A 24,489-nucleotide genomic window follows, 5' to 3' on the forward strand; every position below is an offset into this window, starting at 1 on the left:
ATGTATAGTGATTTAATATGAAAAGTAGAACCTATTGCAATAGTCTTTTATTAACAGGAATACGAACAGGTTTGAATGTGTGAGTTTGTTATCGGCGTTTGCAGATTCATCACGTCATCACTGGTACTGTGGCCCGCGGCGGACGTTGTTAAAGCAGCGAGACCCTCCTGCATTAGAGGATTTGGTTACCTGAGGAGGTTCAAGTTCACGTCACACGGGATAGGTCAAGCTAGATCAGAAGTGCAAAATAAAGCCAGGCTGTTTCCGAGAGCTGTCAATTAGATTAACACGAAATCATACATGGGATACCGAAGACGGCGCCAAGGTCTTAATTTTCCCCACCGGATGGAGGATGTGGACTCAGCGGACAGTGCTGAACTATAAACCAGGGCACCCACCCTCCGCTCCAAGCTCCCGTGGGGGGCAAACGTGTGATCAACGGAGCCAGACATTTAATGAACAAAGTCATTTTAAAAAATCAGTCTTTTAAAGACTTCGCATCGACTTGTATCAGTAGGGTAGGTCAGCTAGACGTTTCTACCGCACTATGTTGCGGGGCACCCGTGATCACAAGCTGGATAACAGACAGTCCAATACAATCTTAAACCAAAACAATGTAGCCAAATAACAATGCATAACATAACACCAGGGAGCCGCAACATTTAGCCTAAAGAAAGTCTGTTTTCATCCGCTGTCAATATACATCTCCCGCATTTTTGAAAACACTGTATGAGAATGTACTTCTTTACTAATTTAATTATCGTTCCCTCTGACTATCTGAATGACCCCCACCCCCGAATGATCCGTATTACCGAAATAAAGGGGCGAACACGAGCAAAACCCGTATGAATATACTGCCTTTTCTGGAAAAGTACTGCCCCCTGGTGGCGATGATGGTGAACAAAAAATGCAAAGAGCCCGTTCACATGACCATTTTTCATCGAGCCACAAACGTCATGGTTTTTTAAAGAACAGTAAAAATATCTTTAAAGTCTAAAATAAATAGATGTGATCTATTCTAACTCAAAATACATTTTGCAACTCGAGCAGACTCCTTGGCTATATAGCCTACATCCCGAAATTAATCTCTCGAGTTTGGTTGCCTGAAAAAAGAGGTTGAACGTAAAATATTCATAGTCAAGAACATTTGACGTAATAACTGACTTGGTAGTGTGTATATAACATTTCAACTGACATGCGCAATACCAACTATTCATATATTTTCGCGGAAATTTTATTGTAAGTTTATGCAGTTCGAATAGGCCTACTGCATTATTTTACCTGCCGTAGATTAAATTGTTCGTAATGAACAATTCTTTGGTTTCATATTGAAATTATTAAAACATTAGTCAAAATACTTTAGCGACTAGTGGATCGCAATACAGGTAAAGCGGGGGCTGTTAGCCATGTAACTCAGTATGAAGGGTGATAAGTCTCCGCGCGACAGCAGTGGCTCTGAGCTCCTCACTGCTCACATTCTGGGGCTGTTTACATTTAATCCTCACTCAAGCTGTAGGTCGTCAAAATGAAACATTTTCAAATCATTTTTGCATTTCTTTTCATACCCAGAATGCTACAGTACTTATTTCCTTTTCCCAGCCTGGAATGATGTGAGATCCGACAATCACCCCTTAATAATCTATCCAGGGGTGTGTCATCATGCTTCAGTTCCAGAGGCTGATGTGGAAACCATTAAGTAAATGGTTCTGGGTACATCATTCGCATTAGTGTCTTCTACATCATTTCTTTGTGTTATAAACTATAACCAGACATGATATGTTTTCTCCCGCTTGTAAAGGACAGTGACACTGTGGGAAAACAAAACCGACACGCACGGGGCAGTTGAGCAAATACCATGACAGAGCATCCAAATACAGTCGCCGATCCATCCTCTGTAACTGCTTATTAAATATGTGGTTGCGGTGACAAATGCATTGGTTGCCTGTGTTTGTTATGCAGAAAAAAATAACTTTAAAGGATTCAATTCAGCAAATGCGAAGCACAAGGATCGATCTGCATCTCAAAACCCAGAATTAAATATTACGGCAGGGGGAACGATACCACACGCATAGCGGGGTCCTACGGTAAAATTGCGCTTAAACTTGACGCTCGCAACGTGTCTGCTCGCGTATCACAGCCGCCACGTTCATCCTACGTTCGGTCCGTACGTTGTTTGTGTAGCTACGCGAGGAATCTGCGCGCGAGAGGCAGGACACCTTTCTCAGGCTCTCTGCTCTCGGGCCCCTTCAGGTTCACACACAGAACGATTCGCTTTCCCCAATCCTCACCACTCTAAAACCCCGCATGTGCAAAAGAGAATAAAATTAAAGAAAGATGAAAGAGCTAAAACAGGTTATTCTTCACTATGACTGGAAACTTTCTGCCAGTCTGAAATTATAACCTTGACTCATAGTTGCTGTTTTACACAATCAACAATCAAGTGTTTAAACATTTTATTGAAGGAAAAAAAATACTAATTAGTATATATATATGAAGAAAGAATGGGTAGGTCTTGTGATTCCTGCATACTCTGTATAAACAAATGAGCTTGATTTTGTAACAGCCACCAACCACAAAGCTTCCAGCAGTCAAGAAATACATTGCAGACTGGCCTAGATGAAATGTCTCAGTGTGACAGTGTGTGTCTCTAAAAATAAGGACCAGAAGCGTAGAGAATATCGTATTTTCTTTTGACGAAACAATTGTGAAAGTTGAACAATGAGTAAAGTCATAGACAAGAAGAGTATTGATGCTTTTGAACTTTTGTGCTGTCACAGACTTCTAAGACTTCAAATAAAGGGAACAAGTGGATTTTTGATCAGACTGACCGTGAGCCTTCGCTTAGAGCACAAACGAGCAGACTGTCACTTCCTGTTCAGTGGAAGATTTTGCAGTGTAGACAAGTGTACATGCATTTGTTTAAATCTTTTACATTATAAATTTCTGTGTATTTTATAGCTTCCAGCATTGACTTGTTACTCTGCTCCTACTTTCCCTCAACAACCACAAACTCACTGCTGCCAGCTTTGACCATTTCACTGCAACGTCACTCAGACAATTCAGATCATGTATTTTATGCCGTAGAAGAAACTCCGGTATTATACCTGTTCAAAGATTGGAATCGAAGTTGTTTTTAAAAAGTCTCTTTTCATATTCTTCCCAAAACAATCTAAAAATGAGAACTCTGCTGTCTGCTGTCCTGTTCACCATGAGAACATGTCTGCTGCTGACTTCATCTGTCAGTGTTGATGCATCAAAGCAAACTGATGTGACTTTATGGATTTCAGTAAGCAGCACAAATCCCTGTCTTATCTGCCACAGTAATTCTCAAGGCATTTCACAGCCAATTGACGACACGATTGTTGCTATATTGTTACATAGTTGAAAAATTGTCAAGATTGGTGGTGGCTTAGCAGGTAGCATCAGCACATTTTAAGCTTGTCCTGTCCTCAATCCTTATGGCACTCTCCTTGACTATGGGGTGGGGGGGTCTCGGTGGGGTAGGGATTTGTGGCGATGTCTGGAAGGTTCTGGGTTTAATCTTGTGGCTCGCAAAAGAGCTCCATCACTGCTGTGCAAGGCTTCCCAACCCCCGCATGCTCACGGGGGGTTGGATGCAGACTGGCCCAGCTCGCTGACCCCAAGCATCTGTCAAGATGAAAAAAAAGAGTGCTTCCTTAATGCCGAACATTAGTGCTAGGTCCAGTTTGGCCAAAGCGATACATGAAAGTAAACAAAACAAGAAATAAACGCCATTTTCACTTATAGGTACCAGGGGTGTGGCTACAGGTGGGCAGGGGGCGGGCAAACAGCCTGCCCACCCAATCAGCAGAGTCTGAACCAGTTCATCCAATCATTATTGATTTAACAGAATCGCACTAGGACCAGGGGGGCACGGATGCCCTGGCAAGACTTTATAGGGGCCACAGAGTCTAACGTCATGGGTCCAGCTGGGAAAATGAGTCAGTGAATATGAGTCAGTGTCACCCCCCCAAAAATAATCTTTTATTCTGTGTAGCTCCTCTAATTTTTTTTTTTTGTTGGAGTGGCTTTCACAGAAAATAAGGTTCAGGACCCCGTCCTACTTTTACACAAACTCGTTGCACTTTCACATCATGGTTGGAGTGACCCCCCCCCCCCACCACCACCACCACCACCACCACCACTGACACAATTGGAACACTGGTGCCCACCCGGCATACAAATGCCCCCCACAGGATGGCATGCTGGTGACACCGCTGAGAGGAACCAACAACAGGTGAGTAAAATGGATTTAGTTTCATTAAACGTTGTGGATCATTTTCATCATTTTGGCCATACACACAACTCCTTCCACTGCCACTTGTTGCCTTTTCATACTGCACAGAATACAAGGCCATTGCAGATCACACACCAGTGCCAGGACTGACGTAGTCATTAATTCACTTGGAAAAACGAGAAGAAACTCATGAGAACAGCATAAAAAAAATTCCGTGCACACGTGACCAGATTCAAACTCACAAACTTGCAAGTACGGTTTTTAACGCAACCTGCTTATCTAACGTAACGTACAAAGGGAACTTCATGCAAGTTTTTGTTATTCATCTGTTATTACATCTAATGAACGGTAGGAGGCTCTTGTGTTCAAATTCCCGTGCGCTATGACCCTGTAAAACAGTTTGCTATTTCCGTCCTATATGTTCCTTAATATATCTAATGCTCTGTTAATAGTATAACGGTATAGATTATTTAAATCTTACGCTATATGTGTTTCTATAAGGGAAAATGAGGCGAGTCATTATTTAAATGAAATAATGATGACAATTATATTTGTTGCCATGTATATTTGTAATTCTCTTCTCTAAGGAGGAACGGGCTATCGTCATATATAAATTTGACATCAATACGGCAGCATATTTACAAACTAAACCAGGCCATATACATTTTCAGAGTGGGACTTGTGGGAGACAGAGAAATCTAGAGCGACAGCACAGAGTTTGTAGCCTTGAGCATCGGAGGAGAAGGTGCTCATTATCACTAGTGAGTAATGACGGAGTTTTGAGTTAACTTGCCGTACCTTTCGTTTTAGATATTGCAGACTGCGTGCAAATCGTAATTATCGGAATGCCTGGGACACATCGTTCTAGCAGGACCGGATGTTTTTCCCTGCCTTGGCACCGCGGCAGTGCCACTTGTCAGTGGTGTGATTGTGGTTCACAGTAGGTCCGTCTCGGTCATTAGATAGGAGTCCCGTGTCCGCCGGCTGTACTTCTCTTATCCATCGGTGAACAACCCATGGCTAACCAAATGGAGGAGGAAATGAAGAATCACAAGGCGAAAGGCAAAATGACAAAGCGCAAAGAGAAGAAGCCGAAACCGAGGAAGCTCAACCGGGGTAAATCAATGAGGTCCGTCGGGAGCTTCGTGGACAAGGTTTTTAAAACTTTGGGCACTTTAGCTCGCTTTGGGGACATTAGCTTGCCAGATGCGGAGGATGATGACGGCGGATTTAGAGACTGTACACCATGCACATCAAGCGCCAATACGGGACAGTTCAAAGAGGACTCGGTCATCGCGGAGCAGACAACCAACAACAACGCGACGCTCTATCACCATGCGTCCAGCAAAGCGAGATCGTCTTGGTGCTGTGGTGACAAAATCCCAGGGGTTCTGGGCTTGAAAAATCATGGCAACACCTGCTTCATGAATGCAGTGGTCCAGTGTCTGAGTAACACGGACCTTCTGGCTGAATACCTCGGCTTGGAAAAATACAGATCGGATTTAAATCGGCCAGCTGTAAATGGGATTGTGAAAAGTGAAGACGCGCAATGTGTTAGGGGTGAGGTGACCGAGCAGCTGGCTGCCTTGATACGAGCGCTTTGGACACTGGAATACACACCCCAGCTGTCTGTGGACTTCAAGGTGGGTTGAGCATTTTGTGCGGCCGTGCATGCATGGGCTCCCACTAATGGGGTCTCTATGCACAGTAAATGTACTCTAAAGTACGCCCGCATGGGATTCATTATGGCTATTTAAGCCGTTTTCACGGGAGAATTACGCTCATCATTACCTCCCAGAACCATCGTAATGTTTGTAGCTCATCTAGGAGAAGGTTATCAACTGGAACTTGGAAATCCATTCATTATCTGCTCCTTGCTTTTTTAAAGATGTTCCAGAGTGGCACACGTGGCATGGTATTTTTTGATTTACTACCGAGCGCTATTAAATAAATGCCTCACAATGATTAACTCGAGCTTATTTAGTTGATTAGTTACTTGTACATTTGTTTGGTTTAGAGTGGATCCTTGTTAACTTCTGCTGGTTTGTCGACCTCTGGTTTGGCGCAGGGGTTTAGCAAACCTGAGCGCAGATGCGGAGGTGGTGAGTACTGGTGCTAACGAGTGGAGAGAGAGGCCGAAAACGCCAGATTATACCTGCTGTGTTGGGAGGGCAATGGTGTTTATGATATGAACAAGACCCCCCAGTATCCCGTATTGTTTAACTTCCATGCAGTTATGAGTTATACGGGTAACTATAAGTTCTGATGGTGACAGGTACTGTAACCTCACTTTTAGTTTGCTGCTCATCAGACATTTCAATTTTAAAATTCCATAACATAAATTGCAGAAACGGTTGTGTGTATTTATTGAAGCACCTTACTTAAGGCTATATAACAGTCAAACCCATCCCAGGATTTAAAACTGCTGTTTCATCAACCACCGCATGTCCTCCTGCCCTAGTGGGAATGAAATGGCAACATCTGAGTGTTTTTTGAGAGCAAAGTGATATGTGAATGATTGTAGCGCCGAATATAAACCCTGCTTTGGGGACTGGCCTCCTCTTTCATAATATCTCTTATTTCTCTGGCTGTATTAATATGATTTCATACTGGAAGGACAGAGTAGAGAGTACCATACACTGCAGTACAATTGGGTCAGAAATGCCCCTAATTAAATGGCTGAGATAGTAGGACCAGCACCGATAAACATAACTAGGATTACTGGTGAAAACAGATGTTTAGGTGCATTTATTATAGGTGAATTTATGTTGCTCATGTATCAGTCTTGTTTGTCTGATAAATTGGATCTATAAAATTATTCTGAAGTTGGCAAATCCAAAAGAGGACTGTTTGATGTTAAGATGAGGGCCACACTGACCAAGTAGGTGATATTTTTTTAATAATACTTCAATGAACTGTTATGAATTCGGTCAATAAAGTGAAAATAAATCAGCTGTAATTCAAGTCTGTACAACTCCCAAAGATTTCTTGGCATGTGGTATTGGCATGAATGTCCTGGCAATAAAATAGATTGGTGCCTTTGCGTTTTGTCAAAGCTAAGCCTCAAAGTGAAGTTAACCATAAATTAACCAATTATAGGTGAACCTCATAGAAAGGTGTGATTAGTCGGCTAGTCACAGATAATCAGTGGTTACAGTGAGTTTTTAATCTTGTGATGGTAAGATGAAGACACAGAGTCGAGTTGATGTTCCGTCAGATGGTTCATACACCTTCTCTGTACCTCTTCTCATCATCTGCAGCCGTGTGAAGGCTGGTCGGTCTCCTGAAGGTGGACTTGAGCCAATGGAGCTCGGATCGGAGTGTGTTGCACTGCTTGATGAAACCTGCACAACGTCGAGTGAAAAGCGTGGATATCTGAGCGTGTCTAGCCTTGGGGAAAGAATGCGGAGAACTCTACTGATCTGCCTTTGCAAATTGAGAAAGAAATTGCAAAACATCATGTTACAGATATGAAAACATCACCCCTGAGTTCAGCTTAGGTTGTTGAAGCTGTTATGCAATATCCAAAATAACTTCTATAGCTTACAACTGATTCTGATACGGGAACCCCCGCCCCAGGTGTTCTGCAGTAAGCATTTTCCCCATCGTTCAGTTGCTTATCTGTGTGTCCTCTGTGTTTAAAAATACCAGCCAACTCCCATTGAATGATGGCTTCTGCCCTGATGTTCTTTCGGCCTGGTAATAAGGTGACCTACTGGGAAGTGACTGGGGAATGTTTAAGACAAATGGCGTTGCCGCCTCAGACCGTAGAGAGGATTACATCATCGCGGCCATGAATAAGGCTAAGTGACCATCTTAACTTTGCAATAGGCCTAACTAAAGTTATTTTGAGGAACAGACTTGTCCCAGGTTAGTTCCCCATGATTCCGGGTGATACTTTTGGTAAAGGCCTACATTACAATCCAAATCATAGCTTCAGTGTAGCAATTCCTGAGGACGTCCACATGACCTCATTAGGTCTCAGTCACCCATCTCAGACTTAAGAATGAAAGTCACATGTTATTGAAGTAGCTTGCAGTTTGTTTTTTTTATCTCTTATCTTTTATCTTCTGCTGAACTCCTTCAGTGGAACTGCTGGTGAGAAACACAGAAATGACATCCTTGACAGTGAAGCACTGTTTTGCTTGGTGTTTGTAGGTCATACGCGGTAGTCTATGTTGTTAGCTCTAGTGCTGAATTCGGTCCAAGGTCATCACCAGATCAATAAGCGGAGGTCTTCTGCAAACTACTCTGCCCTCATGTCTGGGGATAGTAAGGTGAATTTCACGCCCGGCCATCTGTGAGAGGCGCTCACTTAGCAGGAATGAATTAGTAATGAGTAAGGATCAGAATTCAGTATTTTGAACCGCCTGATATGTGACTCCAAAGAGGGCGGAATTGCACAGTGTGCCTGCTATTGAACAGAGATGTGGAGGGAGGAAAATACCAGATTAAATAAACCAGTGAATCAAAATCAAACTTTTGTGTTTTATTACAAAGGGGCTTTGGAGAGGGCTGACCTGTCACTGGTTTGTTTACTTCTGTCACACCTCCTGTTTGTTGGCCCAGACTGAGCACAATCTAAACAGCCTTAATAAAATATAATAAATACTAAAGTACCAAAGGTACAACAGCAGAACCTCCTGGATTCTTGCCTGTCACCTTATGATGCCGTCCCTTACAGTCTCCTCTCTTCCTGACTCCCTTTTCTAGACGACTGTATCCAAGTACAGCTCCCAGTTCCGGGGAAACTCCCAGCACGACGCCCTGGAGTTCCTGCTTTGGCTCCTCAACCGTCTGCACGAGGACATCAGCTCCTCCCCGTGTGCCAACGGCAGCAGCCATGGCAACAGCAGTGGGACAAAAGTGCCTGGAAAGGTAAAATAAGCTTTTAGCCGCTATTATCTAAAGTAATGAATCGCATCGTGTACCCAGGGTTCCCAAGCAACCAGGTGTGCTGTGTTGTAGTTTATTTTGAAGCTGGTGTTGGTGTAGTAGTTATGTTGCTGTGTAATCGTGCATTACACCAGTGTTTTCCAACCCAGTCCTAGGGGATCCCCAGACGGTCCATGTTTTTGCTCCCTTCCAGAAATTCCACATTTTTGCTTCCTACCGGAGCTCGGTCTGGGGATTCCCGAGGACCGGATTGGGAAACGTCGCGTTATGCCATTCATTGTGGTTTTACCTGCACAGAGCACCCTGTCTGTTTACTAACCACAAACCTTGAATTAGGATGCAGATCTTTTAGGGTCAGTTCTCTTTCCACCAAACCACTGCTGGCTCTGGTCTTGGCCCATTGAAACATTGAGTGTCAGACCTGTGCTGTTTATTTCCTGGGCATTCCAAGTCTCAGTCCTTACAGGAGAGAATTCTGGGTAAAGAAAGTGAAGTTTGGAAAATTCTCTTCCAGTATAATCTGTACCAGTATAATATGAGGTAAAGGAACAGATGTAAGCCATAGACCCATGTACACAGTATTCCTCCATGACCCCAGAGCATGCTGGGAGAATTCAGGCAAGCTTCCCATGCATATAGATTGCCTGAAGTCCTCCAAAAGGATTTCAAGTAGGGGTGCACCGATTGCAGTTTTCTGGCCGATCAACGATCACCGATCCTTAGGCAACCTTACCTGCCGATCTCGATTTTTTTTTGCCGATCTTGTTTCTTTCATAACTAAAAGACAGTTACTTCAATGTTTCCATTTTTATTGAGTAAATTGATATGAATACTCACAAAACATGAGGTAGTGTCCTCAAATATAAATGAACATATAAATGAGCATTGCTGTTTGAACTACAAAATCATATTTTTTCTTCCAGACTTTAATTTCTCTAATTTTGTAAAAAAAAAATATATATATAGCTGTTATGACACACTTGTCCAAAAAATAGGGAGGGAATAGTTTCACCGTTGCGCTGTTAATCAAATTACCATGCGAATGCGATTTGAATACGCGCTAATGCGGCTATTTAGAATGTGAATAGCGATCTTCGGGTGAGAGCGGTACTACACGCCCCCGATGCAGGTAAAACAAAGTAAGATGACATGGTTTACTTTTTTGCCGATTTAACCTAATTAAAAAAAACTTTAATACTTCCGACAATGGACGTTTTGAAAAGAAGACAGATTACGGATTTAGCCAGCGTTTTTTTCATGATTATACATTAAGATTTCAGCGAGATATTTATAAACTGAAATAGACGCGAAAAGTACGCGATGTCGTCGACGACATACTCGACCCCAAAGAGTTAAAAGCATATAACTAAGATCGGTGGATCTCATGGGAATATGGTCGATTTCTGATCCCCTCAAGTTAACGTGATCGAGGCCGATCGATCGGTGCGCCGATCGATCGGTGCACCCCTAATTTCAAGTGTAGAAGGTTTCTAAGGACAGTGCTGAATTACCCAGATTTCTCTTGCCCAAAAATGCTGCGATGTTGAAGTCCATACCGAGAGGCTAATGACCTTATCATGAATGGGCCCCCATGGATGTAATGGGACCAGGTTAGAGCATGACCCCTGCTGTGTTTTATCTTGGTCTGTCGTACCAAGGGCAGCCGGATGTGAAGGGCAGAATGCCTTTAAGGCTTATCCCAAGTGCAGGTCAAGACCTGAGGTTCAAGCTTCTATGGTTTGTTTAATCGAGAGGTCCCAGGAGGCAAGTGGTACTTCTCAGCCTTTGGGGGTGGAGCTTGTCATCCTTTGGGGGTAGTACTTTCCAGCCTTTGGGGGTGGGGCTTGACTTTCAACATATCAGTAAATCATTAAAAATAAATAATGTATGGTTCCCACCACTGGATTAAAAATGCATTACTCCAGCTTGAATGTTGATAGCAACTGACTACTCCATTAGGCGTTAAAAGGAGATTCCTTAGATCAGTGGTGGCCAATCTTATCCACAAAGGGCCGGTGTGTATGCAGGTTTTTGGGATAACCTGTAGGTCAGCTGTTCAAACCCAGGTGTGAGGACTCTTCCGCCAATCAGTCCTCCAATTAGTAATATAATTAGGGAGCTGCAGCGAAAACCCGCACACACAGCGGCCCTTTGCGGATAAGATTGGCCACCCCTGCCTTAGATCTTGCTGTTTGACCTGCAGAGTGGCTGCAGGAGATCTGTGTGTGACATCTGAAATGGAAACGCAGCCATTTGTAATTGACAGTTGGGGGAAAAGGGCACGAGTGCACCTCCATAGTTTTGGTGGCACCAGGCGTGGAAAATGGACACGGCATGATTGATGGCTGTCATCAGGCCTTGACGGGATCAAGCCATCAATACCAATTGATTGATGCAGCTCTTTAGCTTTTGGTGGGGGTGAATTGGGATCCTTCGATGTGCAGTGGCAGGGGTCAGATTGGGGCCTGAGGCCGTAGACGAGATGTTTCTGCTCCACTGATCTTTCTCAGGTTACACGCAGCTCCGAGGGCACTGGCCGGCGATCTCCAGGGCGCCAGCGTCGTGTACAGAATGGTCTTCGAAGAAATGGTCTAGCAGTGATGAGGGAGAAGAGAAATCCCTGGGAACCAGCAAACCATGCTGTTACCTTCCTGGCCTGTTCCCTATCGGGAGCGAAGCGTCTCCGTGTCTTTGTGAAAGCAGAACGCTGCCGATCATTCAACCTCAAAGTCCTTTGTCGGTGGTGAAGGAACTGAAACCGAAAGCGAGATTTAAGCCCCAGTGAACTTTGCCGACAGTGGGCCCCTGGAATGCAGTGGGCACCTGGAATGCAGTGGGCACCTGGAATGCACTGTCCTGCCAAGGAAAGGCAACGCCGTTTGTGACAGATGTTGGCGCCATTTGAGGCTACGTGTTGATTTACCTTTATTTTTAATGTAAAAAAAACTGGGTCATTCAGCATCATAGAGCAGCGGGCCAGAGCCCTGAAGAGTAATATTCTGCATCCAGGGTCGGGAAAAAAAAAAAAAAAAGTAATAGTATTTATGCACTGAGGAAGCTTTTTAAAATATTTGCCTTATACAATATTGCTCATAAATTTGCCTCATTAATTACTCATGCATATCTGTTTAAGCTCCAGCACCCGACCTTGTTCCCATGGTAATGTGCAATCGATGAAACGTCAATTTATTGTGTCGTCACAATATTCAGATACTTTTATAGCTTTTAGCAGCTTGCTGTGGGTTTCAGATGGTACTCGCTTATGCCGGCCCATACTTGGTGCAGTTTACTGTACACTATAATCTCGCTACAATTGCTGAAATTAGCCCGGCCGATTCATGACGCACTCAATAGCGCCTTGCGCTTCTGAGTGTGCGATCGACACGTTGGAGGTGCGTAATTCTGCCGTTTCCCTGCTGTGGGTATCTCCCGCTTCGCCTTTGCCGTTTGCTGGCGTTACTCATTTCTCACACTGACCTGTAGCAGACAGCATCTATCGTCGTTTATTTATTTTTTTTGTCCGCTGACTTTTAAGTTATTATTGTTATTATTAAATAATTAATGTTTTTGCGAGATAACAGAAGGGGATTTTCAGAACAGCTTAAACTGATTTATGAAAATGAACATTAATAGAAACCGTTGTCTGATCTGGAGAGTTAATTGCATCTCTGAGATGTAATAAGGTATCAAGAAAATAAGTGGCTGTGTGTGCAGGAAAGTAGATTTCCAGTAGGCTTTTAAAGTACATTTATTATGATGTCATGTATAGAAGAGTTCTGCTTGTAGCCCCGAATGCTCCATCAGGCTTGTCACTGCATTTGAAAGATGTCTTTTGTGAAAGTACTTCTCCAGAGCCTGCTCAATAACAGTTTGCTATCATCAGCTTCTTTTTGGCATCCAAGAAGGGGACCTTCATCACCCCATCTGAAGGCTTTTTTAAATACTGATCTATGTTACATGTTGGTCCAACAGGACGTGGAAATGCACAGGGATATGACTTTTGTGGCCGGTGCTTCAGGGAACAGGCCAGTCAGAGTAAAACTCATCATCGGTCCTCCAGTTATGGGATCAGAGATGTATGGACTGCACAAAATGAAATAATAACCACACAACATCACCGATAGCACTTTACTTGAGGGGATGCGAATAATGTAGTAGCACACACTTACTTAATGCATTAATTAGCCATTAACTAAGTGCTAGTTCATCATTAATCAGTTACAATGGTTCATGTATTCCATGCTGGAACTATTAGTTAATTATTAATTAATTAGTTAACCAATAATTAGTTAACAAGTATGAGATCAGTACATAACTACCACTTTGTTACTGGTCTAGTGATACCTTAAGAAAGCGTGTATTACTACATTATTTGTGTCCCATCAAGTAAAGTGTGATCTCAAATAACCACCGATAACCCTTTACCTGAGGCGGCACAGATAATGTAGTATTAAGCTCATACTTATGTATTAATTAACCACAAATTAAGTCTTAGTTACATACTGATCTCATGTTCGATCCTCATTAATAAATCGTGACTCATCTTCGGTCTGAAGCAGTTACAATATTTGTTACTGTATTTGTTAATTCTGTAAACCTTTGTGAACTACTGAAGGAACAAGCAGTGAATAACACAAGTGAAATACCGATCTCACGTTTGTTTATCAGTAACGAATGCTGAAGCGTGTTTTATCTCAAGTAGCAGTATTTGTTCTTTGACTTGTACTTCAGTAGTAAGTATTTGTGCCCCGTCAGGTAAAGTGTTACCGCACCACCTGGGTACAGATCCTTTGTACCATGTGCTCCTTCTGAACCACCTGCCCTCCGGTTTGGGATCTGCGTCTTTGCCAGTGCCGAGGTGGCTCACCAATCCGATCAAGGGTGCCATGGAGCCGTACGTGTAATTTGAACCACCAGGAACGTATCGATTATCCAAGCCCCCCTATGCTCACGTATATCCTGTTGATTTTAATGACTCCTTATTGCTTCAGCATCCTGTCACTTCCCCGTGCCAAACACTCCTCCTGGCCCGCATTACCATAAAGGGATAATTGCCTTTGAGTAACTGTGAGAGGGTTTTGCAGGGGATAAAATTAATCCGAGGCTTCAGGGTGTTCACGTCCTTTGTAGACTCCGTCGCATCGCAAATACCTCGGCTGGCCTGTTTCTCGTTTTTTGACCTCTAGACAGTGAGGTTTAATTAAGAATTTTGAAAAGATGTCAGAATTAAAAAGGAAAGTCACAAAAGGACTGCTGACTAAAACAACTCGTCAAATACTTTAACAGTCGACGGCCAGAAGGCATGAAAACCAAAGTGGGTTAAAGCTCTGCGTCATTTCCCCGCTATTTGTTCTGTCATGTTTTTAATGTGATGTCTTGGATGTGTTCTTATTGTCTGCAACTTGAAGCATTTTTCTGTTTCTGATCTGACGACACATGTGGTGGGGGGGGGGGGGGGGGTGCTCACAGACTGCAGTCAAGCTGTCAGATTCTGAGCAGAGCTCGGTTTTAGGAAGATTACGCAAGCAATCAGCGCCGGCTTGGCTGCGGCGCAAAGCAGTGATCTGCACTGCAAATGCAGTGTCTCCTTAGAAAACTGCATCCAATCAGGGGAAACGGTCCACTGTGGCCCTTCTTATGCCGACAGCAACAGTGGCTGGTTTTTTAGGACAGGGATTTCACTCTAGAGCACTGTTTCCCAGTCCGATCCTTGGGATCCACAGACAGTCCACGTATCTTGGAGCTGGGAGGAAGCAAAAATGTGAACTGCCTAATAGGGAGCATGGAAGGAGCAAAAACATGGACCGACTGTGGGTTTCAGAGGACCGGATTGGGAAACAGTGCTCTAAAACCACAGGCTTTTCCTGCTCAGTTCTGCTTATTCTCAAAGACCCAGATCTGTGTGTGTTTTCAAATGAAAGCAGAAAGCAGTAAAGTAGATTTGTGAATGAGACGTTGCAGAAACCTTGCTGTAATATTGCAGTATCTGTGCTGAGACGTGGGTGTAACGTCGATGTGAGACGGCATTCTGAGGCTTGATGTTTAGATGCAGAATGCTGATGCCACCAAACCAGCACGCTGTCGCTTATTAGAGCCAAACCAGTGGGCTGGTTACAGAAGGGGATGTTCCCGAAAGGATACTTTTACACTTTATATTCTATCTCAGACGCTACCGGTCGAATTTACCCATTACTTAATTTGTTTCCTTTTTCCGAGGCTTGTTTACGACGGTTTTGCAGCAGCGCCGGTCACGGCACAAGACCGAAGTCGGTGTGCATGTGTGTGCTTGTTGTGAGTGTGTGCTTGTTGTGCGTGTGTGTGCTTGTTGTGAGTGTGCGTGCTTGTGCGTGTGTGTGCTTGTTGTGCGAGTGTGTGCCAGTATGTGTTTCGAGGGACCCTGTCCTGTCCTAGGCCTGGCTCCAGGTACATCACTGCAGATCTGGTTTAAGCAGCTTCTCTACAGGGCTCTGCAAAAACAGGCCTTCCTCTCCTGTTCTTAGTCTTTGCTGTTAAATTATTTACACTGCAGGCCCCGGTGGCCATAGACCCCTATGATGACAACACATCTAGCTTCCGGAAGCTGCTTGGGATGGATCGAGTGTGACGTGACGTCATTCTTCCTCCCGGACAGTTTACTCAGTCCAATAATTGCCTGAGGGTGAACCAAACGGTCCGGTGTGATTAATTTATTTCTTTATTTTGCGTGATTTCCCCAGCTGTACAGCGCCGGCTCCCGAATGGTGCTGGTGACTGAGCCCCGACCCAGCCAGCCGCGGGGGCCGGGACTCCGCTGATAGGGCCCATGCACTATGCTTACTCATCCTTCTCGCGGAGGTTTTAATTTCCTCCAAGAAGCACAGTTCTGGACGTACTGTCCTCAGCGTAAAGGGTTTAATTACGCTCAATGCAGCCATTTAAAAGCTTAATGTAACCTGGATACAGGCATCCACTGGAAAGTGCTGTTTTGGGCAGGAAAAGCTTAGAGACAGGAGTAGAAAGGCTCTAGCAGTCTGTCACCCCTGCTTTTCAGCAGTGCGTTAAAAGCTCGTTTGGAATCCACCTATGTGACCTTTGCCCTGCTTCTGAGGTGTAAATATTGTGCTTTGATCAGAGTGAGACAAAAGGGAAGAGCTTCATTTCCCAGAATGCCTGCTTCTCTGTTTAATTAAAGTGCAATTTTTGAAACAAGAAATCTTGGTCACACTTTACTTGAGGGGACATGAATGATTTTGTAGTACACACTTAATGCATTAATTAATTAATTAAAAGTCATTAATCAATCATGACAGTTCATGTATTTTATGGGGAAACCTATATTAGTTTATGATTTGTTCTTGAGTAGTAAATGAGTTCATTTTTGCCCCCTCAAGTGAAGTCTTACCATTATTAACTAATTAGTTAACTGTTAACTAATATAGTGCCTGAATGGAATACATGAACTGTGTGTGTGATGATTGATTAATGATGAATGAACATGGGATCAGTACGTAACTAACACTAATTACTGGTCAATTAATGCATTAAGTAAGTGTCTACTACTGCATCAATCATGTCCCCTCAAGTGAGGCGTGAACGAGAAAATCTTTACCTCTACAGAAGTATTTCCAAGAATTATGACCATAAGCTCTTATTTTCAGCCTTTGATTAAATCACCTCATGCTGATATATGACTGGATTATAGGGCTTAGCACATAGTTTTATGTAAGGAAGTTTCTCCTCGGAAATTTCTGTGGTTGCACATCTTACTACGACATTCTCCGAAGGTGGACGAGAGCACCGCCAATCCCAAGGCGCCTACTTAAATGCCCCAGTAAATTTGAGCGTGTATCCTGCAGTGTCCAATCACAGACTCCCTTGTTAGCCTTTCTGGTATGGAGAGGCATTGACGCAGAAGGGAGCTTGACGCCAATGCCGGGTTTCCTTCACTTTTACTGCGGGACGTAGATGTAAATAGTGGCTGTCAGTCGGCCTTGTTGGCTATTACTCACCCGTCCTGGTGTCAGTGTCTGAATATGAGCACAGTGCTGCACCTCAGGAGTTATGCAGAGCTCTAGCTCTGAAAAGAAGATTGCCAGCGCTGTCAAAGTCGCTTACATAACCAGCAGTGAAGAGAGCTTGGGTAATTGGTGAGGCCTGAGCAAGCACTGAGCGCTGGCTTTAACTTCTCAGCAGACCCAGGCCAGGGAAAAGCTCACTTCGTCCCTGGCTGGGTCTTCCCCGGTGCTGCAGAGGGTGAGAGCGAACTTGAGGAAGTAAAACAAAGGACAGTAGCGGGAGAGAGTGCCTTTCCAGTGGGCGGTTAGTGCTAGAGAGCAGAAGAAATTCAGAGGTGATGCCGGTTCCTAGTCAGTGAGTCCAAAGCAGAGGAGTCTGGCGAATGGGGTGGGGGCCCACGCAGCAAGGAGACGTTTTAAGGTTTTGTGCTGCTGTTAAATGAAACCGCTTTGTCCTTTCGCTTGTGGGAATCGTTTGTACTTCAGCTGCCAGCCTGGAAACACTTCAATCCAAGTCCAGTTCAGGGACGGTGAAGCATGTGGTCTAGGTCTCTGCACTGTCGACTGAGAATTCACCAGCCGTCATCTCTAATGCTGCATTGTGCAGGGCCGATTCAGCTACACACGCTTTGCTTATGTGTCTGCATGTATGGAGTATGCTGTATGTTTAAAAATCTCTATATTATACAGCAGAACATCAGTAGATTATACCTGTAGCACATCATAAGCATTCTTTTTCTTGTGATTATAGGGCATTATCAGATTATAGCCTTGTGCTCACAGGGAATGAGGCAGGATACCATTATCCACTAATTTTAATTACCTGCTATGCACCATGGTTAGATACTTTCTCCCAGTGCACCTCCCTAAATCCCCTAAATGTGCTTTACTGTTACGCTGTGCATTATAAAGGTCTGTCAGTCAGAGCAGAGAATGGCAGAAGAATCGAAGGATAAAAGCGGAAATCATATTTGCTACTCTGAGCACAAGGACTAGCTGATTGGCTCTTTAAAGATGCTAATGATCTATAGACGATTCTCTCTTAACAAAGGCGTCATTCAGCTTTGCAGTGATTATTAATGTTATATTCTAATGTATCTGCTGGGCCTCACTGGCTCTCACAATCAGTCTTGATTATCCTTAATTCCCTTGCCATTTCCTAACTGTTATCTTTCTTCAAGGACGTTACTGATTCATGAAATGAAAATTCCCAATGCAAACAAATAAATTTGGCTCAGGTGAGCTGTGTTTGGTTACACTATGACAGTGGTAGCTTTGTTTACAATGTTAAGTGGCTTCTGTGCACTGAAAATGAGAACAATTTCTTGTGTCAAGTCTAATTCTAGGACTAACTATCTTTTTCTTTTTTCCCACCCAAATAAATAATCCTAGATGTACTATAATATTTTCTCAAATTAGTAATGGCTACAGAGGACTTGTGTTTGGTAGGAATGGTTCCTCCACTGCTTCACTGCCAGTGTGTTTAAGGTTTTTGTCGGGGTTGCTAAGGTGCGGTTTGCCGCAGGCCTGCGCTGGTGCTGACGCCGTGCCCTTTGCTGCTTTAGGGTCCTGCTGGAGCGGTGGAGCCCCCGGTGGCCGGGATGGCGATCTCGCTGCGAGCGGCTGAGCGGCCCAGCTTTGTGCAGGAGCACTTCCAGGCCCAGTACAAGTAAGACCAGAACCACCTCCGCAGGGCACTGTAGCAGTTTGTGCTTTATTCGCTTTGTGGGCTCTAAGTGAGAAACGCTATGCTGCTTTATTCTGTTTATTTTTAAATAATGTCCTTCCCGAAATAGTTTCCCCAAAGCACCAAACAAAAGATCTAGTGGAAAAATTAAAGGTTGAAACCAACACGCACACACACACAAGCACACACACACACACGCATGCACACACACACACATACACAAACACAGGTTTGTAATTATATCTTTATGGGGACTCTCCATTCATTTTCAATTGGGAAATCCCTAATCCCAACAATGACAACCTTAACCCCTACCCAGCCTTAACCGTAACTATAAGTAACCAAACAAAATACAAGTTGTTTGCCGTTGTGGGGATCAAAATGGTGGTCCCCACAATGTCAAAATTACACGTTCTTATCATATTCTGGGGACATTTGGTCCCCACAACATAATATATATATGACCCACACACACACACATATACCAGCAAGTTATTCCTACAATAGCTTTACAAAGGGGAGAGGATGTGTTATCTACCCGAAACGAGGCGAGTGTGCCCTCAGCTTGGGCCTCCTCTGGCTCGGACATGCCCTGCTTTTGCTCTGAGCCCAGTAGCCGGCATTAAACCCTCCCCCTTTCAGGAGATCTATGGTTACTCGCCAAACTCTTTGCTGTGAGAAAAAAATACCGTCTAAAGATAAACAAACCATTTACCTCTTACATTAGGTGGGCCAGAAGTGATCCATTTTCCTCGATTCCACATATATAAAGTTCCCCCGCGGTAGTTATGGATTTTGCCGGTGATGTAGGATTTCCCATCAGCCCCTGGGGCTGGTAAATGGGACACTAGATGTGTCTTGTTCCCGCTTATAATTACTTGTTAAATAATCACAGGCACTGGAGGAAACAAACATATTTTCTTCCGTATTTTCTCGAGTCTTGCATCATTGATTGCAAACATCATTCCTTTCTCCTCGCCCCTCTCCAGAGGTGTAAGGACAATGTGACACTGTGTGTCTGCTACTTACCCCTCAGTGTGTTCGGTTGCGTAACTTTTTTGCTGGTTAGGGTTCCTAATTTAGAACAGCCAAAATTGGCAGGTTGTTTTCTTCTCTGTTGCCCCTTCAAGTTATTTTAATATCCTCTTCTGTTTGCTTGGATGACAGTTTCAGGTTCTATATGTACTTTATGTAATATGGAAGTGACTGTTCCTTTTGTGGAAAATTTATAAATTGAAAGAATAGAGAATAGTCTACTTATTTCATTCCAGTTGCCATGGTAATTATCATTCGGATACATTAAAAATGACAAGGCCTGACGGAAAATAAACTTGAGACTTACTTTCACGTCAATAGCCGCTAACTGCTTGAAGCGCACCGTGTCTGTACGTTAGGAGGCAACAGACTAAAAGCCGACGTGGTCCCAAGGAAGAATGTGGGGAGAAGGTATCTAGTGGCAGATCGGCACCTGGACCATCATCACCGCGATGACTAATGACGTTCTAATCCCCAAAACTGTTATGGTCATCGCCACCGCTATAATTAGCATTAGCGTCATCGCGGCCATAACGGTGTAATTTCCGTCTTTGTCACTGATAGCAACATCATCATTATGTCACATTATCATTATCGGTGATGTTTGTCAACAAACCAGTTTTTGTCTGTACTCTCCCAAAGCCAATTAACTTAATACCTTGAGTCAGTATAGGAGCACAGAATGAACAACAGCTCTCATAGAATCAGCGAAGTAAAGTCTGAGGATGTCACTAGTAAATTCTGCTTTATATACTGTGCTCACAGAAAGTCTTGGGACACTTGTTTAATTCAGTAAGAATACTGCAAATATATCGGTTCCATAATAAAATCATGATCTTATTTTTTTGTACACTAATATATATATATATATATATTATGCACGAAGAGGACTAAGTCCAAATTGTGTTCATTGGGCTCCTGTTTCCTGTCCGCAACAATTTTTTTTTCTGTGCTCAAGTTCCGCCTAGTATGACTTCTGGTCACTTATCCCACCGCGCAGCAGCGTAGCGTGCGTACTCCCAGCATCCTAGCTCTTTGTACTTGCATATACCCTTGAAATGATGTTGAATAACGACTTGCGAACATTTCAAGTTACGAACGGCCGTTCGGAACTCAATTCATTCGTAAGTAGAGGTGTGTCTGTATGTATTTATAATTTCAAGTAGTAATAAATTGAAACCTAAATTATGACTCTAAAAGAGCTGCTCAGAGTTCATTGACAGTTCATTGACAAACAGTCTCATTGGGAGCTTTTTAATTAGTAACACCTTTTACGGTAACATAAAACACCAAACATTCGTGTTTAATATCCCTTTGGGAGCCAGTGACTACAACTGCTATTAATAGCAAAATGTATTAAGTATGACACTTAATACAAACGGAAATGTCTTTGCGTAATATATGTGCAGATGTGTTAAACATTGCTTGGACATTTGTTTCAAACCAATACATTTGCAACATTTTTCAGAATTAAGTCCCAAGGTTTTCTGTGAGCACTGTATATGTAGGTTCACTTTTAGCTAACAGATATAATGTACCAATGAATGCCAGTATCTCATTGTTTAGTGTAAATGTTAGGATCCTATAATTGCAAGGTCTCAGTGAGCCTGAGTTTGTCCCGGAGCAAAACCTCGTATAAACTCTCATTCTGGGCTTATTCATCATGTAAACATATGAGAGTCTCTCTGGCGTCAAGTGATTCCCAAAAAAAACAACTTTCTATGTCCATTCATCTGCTAGGTGCCTCGTATTCAGCGGCATTTGCCTTACAGGTAACTGACGTTATAACTATGGCCATTTGAAGCCTTGCGCTTATTTTGTAGCTAGGGTACTCAGTTTTAATTTAATAAATCACATTTTATTAAGCATGGACAGACCTTCCTGTGTTTTCAGTGAGAGAGAGCATGTATCTTTCTGTCTTCTTTCTTCACATATACTTTTAAACAAATTATGTACCGTGAGTCAGGTTCTAGTGGGTTTCGAAATATCTGCTTGCTTTCCTCACAGAGGCTGATTCCATCCTAACAAGCTTCTTGCCGCCCTGATCATTGTCCTACTGCTGTATTTTCCTGTGAGATGCAGCCCAAATGGGAGGAGTGTGAAGGAGACAGTCTGTAGCACAGATGCTTCGTGGGCTCGTTCCGTGTGTCCATGCTGGGCCGCGATACAGACTGAAAGAGGAATTACGCGGGATGTTCCAGAACGTTCCGCAGTAACCATAGCGCTAGGCTCCCCTGAAAGGCCGCTCTGTTGTTTTTAAATGTTATTTGGAGCCAAGCTGCTGAGCCAGAGGGACTGCTGATTGGAGTTGGCGGTAAAACCCGGCGCTCTGTCAGGTTTCCATCGTGGCGCCCCCTGCTGGATACGTCTGGAGGTGCGCCAGGTGACATTTTATGGAGGCAGACAGACGTAATTAGTGCTTAGCAGGGGCAGCACCCACCCAATCCCAGACTGGTGTTTCAGACTCTTCTCTGTCTGACTTCAGTGGTTCAGTCAGCACGCATTTGGTGGCCTTTTCTCCATATCGGGGAACAGGCCCTTCTTCTGTTTTACGCTTTTGGCTGAACTATAACTTCAGGTTCTTTGTCTTTGCCAAGAGAAATATTGACTGTTTCCTGATCAAGCAGCTACTATAAGGTTATATCTCATTATGCTTTGTTATATGGCGCTGGTGGCTAATTCAGGGTTACAGAGATGTGAGCCCGTGACGGCGACGATGACTGCATCACGTCGTGATTCACTGTGCTTGCTTATGAGACACGATGAGCTGATGTGGCGATGGGGGCCTGACAGTATGCTATTTCAGATTATTACTGGAAAACGGGTCCTGGAAAAGAGCCTGTTCAGTGACGGCTGTAGAGCAGAATGTCCAGGCAGCAGGATCAGGTTCTTGGGGTAAAAACTCCAGTCCCCAGCTAAGGAGACCATTTCAGCTGTTCACTTGACGCCTCATCCGTTTACCTGCACCTTCTGGGTATCTGGCTTGTTTACTTAAATTCTTCTCCACTTCTGGATAGCAATTACTTTTATTTGTTCTTATTTTTTCCTGGCTCATGTCTTCTGGGCAGACACAGCCTTTGATCCAAGCACGGCTCCACCTGAGCTGTTATTCCGAGCTCCAGTGGAGACTTTCACGTTGCCAGCAGAGGAAGCGGCTCTGCAGGTCCCAAACTGGCTAATCCACCCCACGCAAACCCGTTCCTACCTCACAGTGACTAAGGAGCTTTGTGGAATCATGCCTAAACAGCTGGCCCCCTTGGACGTTGAAGACACATAGCTGAGTCCTCAGCTGTCCGTCAATCAGGCAAATGAATCAGACCTCGTCGCTTCATCATCAGAGGAGAATGGAAGATGAAACGCTGTGATTGAGGCGATTCTCAAGACCCATTAGGTGGCAAGCAAGTGAACTTCTGGCTTTCTTCTGGGCTGTTTTTGGGATGGTGAGACACAGGGAAGTTCTCCGTGGTGCAGCTCAAAATGTGTTTCAGACACATGGAAAAAATCAGACAGCTGGGCTATTTCTTCTCATTAAAACACTGTAGGTCAGGGGTTCCAAACTACTGATGCTGTGTGTGGGGGTTTGCTTAATTTCCCAAAATAAGCTGTACATTTTCAGGCATCTTTCATGGCCCCGGATGTTTGTGCATGCTGATTGCATCTGGAAAAAAATAAAAGCTTCCTGGCTAAATCTGGCTCATCACTCAATCTGAACCCCCTCCCAGTTGATGAATTTTACCGCCCCATGAAGATTGTGCCATTCGCAGTCGTCAGAAGTCTGGAAGCCCGTAGCCTAAGATGAGAACATCTTTTTTTTTCTCCAGTGACTGAGTTAGGTTTGTGTGATTATGAATCATGTAAATGGACCGTTTGGTTTCCTTTCTGCTTGAGCAGGCGGCGTGGATCAGTAGATGGATTCTGGCAGCCTCTTTCCTGCAACTCTTGTTTACAGCAGACAAAGTGAGAATGCAGTGTGGTGTGAACACACCAGGATGAATCCTAAGTGTCTGGCCTGAGGTGGTCATAGAGGGACAGGAGTCTCTTGCTGTCATTCATGGGGAATTCTTCCTGTCAAGTCCCCCTCACAGAGAGATTTCTATCGACATTTATTTTTATTTTTTCTTGTTTGTCTTTTTCTGGAGTCGCGTGTCTGTTGGCTAGACAAAGGCTACATCACAAAACCGCTGTTTGTGCCGCCCTCCCTCGCTACCTTTCCTGCACCCCAGAAGGTTTTCCGATTTCTTGATGCTGAAGTGCTGTTCCATTACCTTAGTCATTGAGGGCCGCTTTTCGCTCAAATCACCCCTTCGCCAGGCGCATATGGAAGCCTAGCCAAGACTACCCTTGGTGACACCTATGCACGACGTAGCAGAAAAACTTCTACATCAGTGATGACTTCTACATACAGGCGGAGCACGGTAAGTCATCGAGGATGAAAGTGTGTCCCGATACCGCTTTATTGTCACTCTACCTTCCTCACTCACTCATTCCTTCGCTCGTTAGCTTCATGAACTTTCAACTTCAGACAGTGAGTCGTCAAGGAAGGTGGCGAGGGAGCCGTCAAACGACGGTTTTGGAATGTAGCCTAAGCATTCGAAGGACTGCCGCCTTTGAACACGTGT

At 43.9% G+C, this 24,489-nt stretch overlaps 1 protein-coding gene and 1 long non-coding RNA gene across 4 annotated transcripts in view; one reads left to right on the forward strand and one right to left on the reverse strand.

The window, feature by feature from the left end:
• Positions 1-4,606: 4,606 nt before the first annotated feature.
• LOC111834304 (ubiquitin carboxyl-terminal hydrolase 43-like) overlaps positions 4,607-24,489 on the forward strand; it is a 39,430-nt gene continuing 19,547 nt past the window's right edge. Inside the window, exons 1-3 of one of the 3 annotated variants that reach the window (XM_023793437.2) lie at positions 4,607-5,901; positions 8,972-9,136; positions 18,714-18,817. In XM_023793437.2, coding sequence (XP_023649205.1) covers positions 5,275-5,901; positions 8,972-9,136; positions 18,714-18,817 — 896 coding nt within the window. In that variant the 5' untranslated portion in view covers positions 4,607-5,274. Of the gene's footprint in view, positions 5,902-8,971; positions 9,137-10,176; positions 10,294-18,713; positions 18,818-24,489 lie in introns of those variants that run through there. The other 2 variants (XM_023793445.2, XM_072704902.1) reach the window with 2 other exon arrangements.
• On the reverse strand, positions 7,263-9,623 carry LOC140581622 (uncharacterized). The gene is made up of 3 exons (XR_011984723.1): positions 9,481-9,623; positions 8,921-9,128; positions 7,263-7,602 (listed from the first exon to the last, which is right to left on the reverse strand). It is a non-coding gene; the product is annotated as an uncharacterized lncRNA (long non-coding RNA).

Source organism: Paramormyrops kingsleyae, chromosome 22 (genome assembly GCF_048594095.1).
Source record: "Paramormyrops kingsleyae isolate MSU_618 chromosome 22, PKINGS_0.4, whole genome shotgun sequence".
Lineage (NCBI taxonomy): Eukaryota > Metazoa > Chordata > Actinopteri > Osteoglossiformes > Mormyridae > Paramormyrops > Paramormyrops kingsleyae.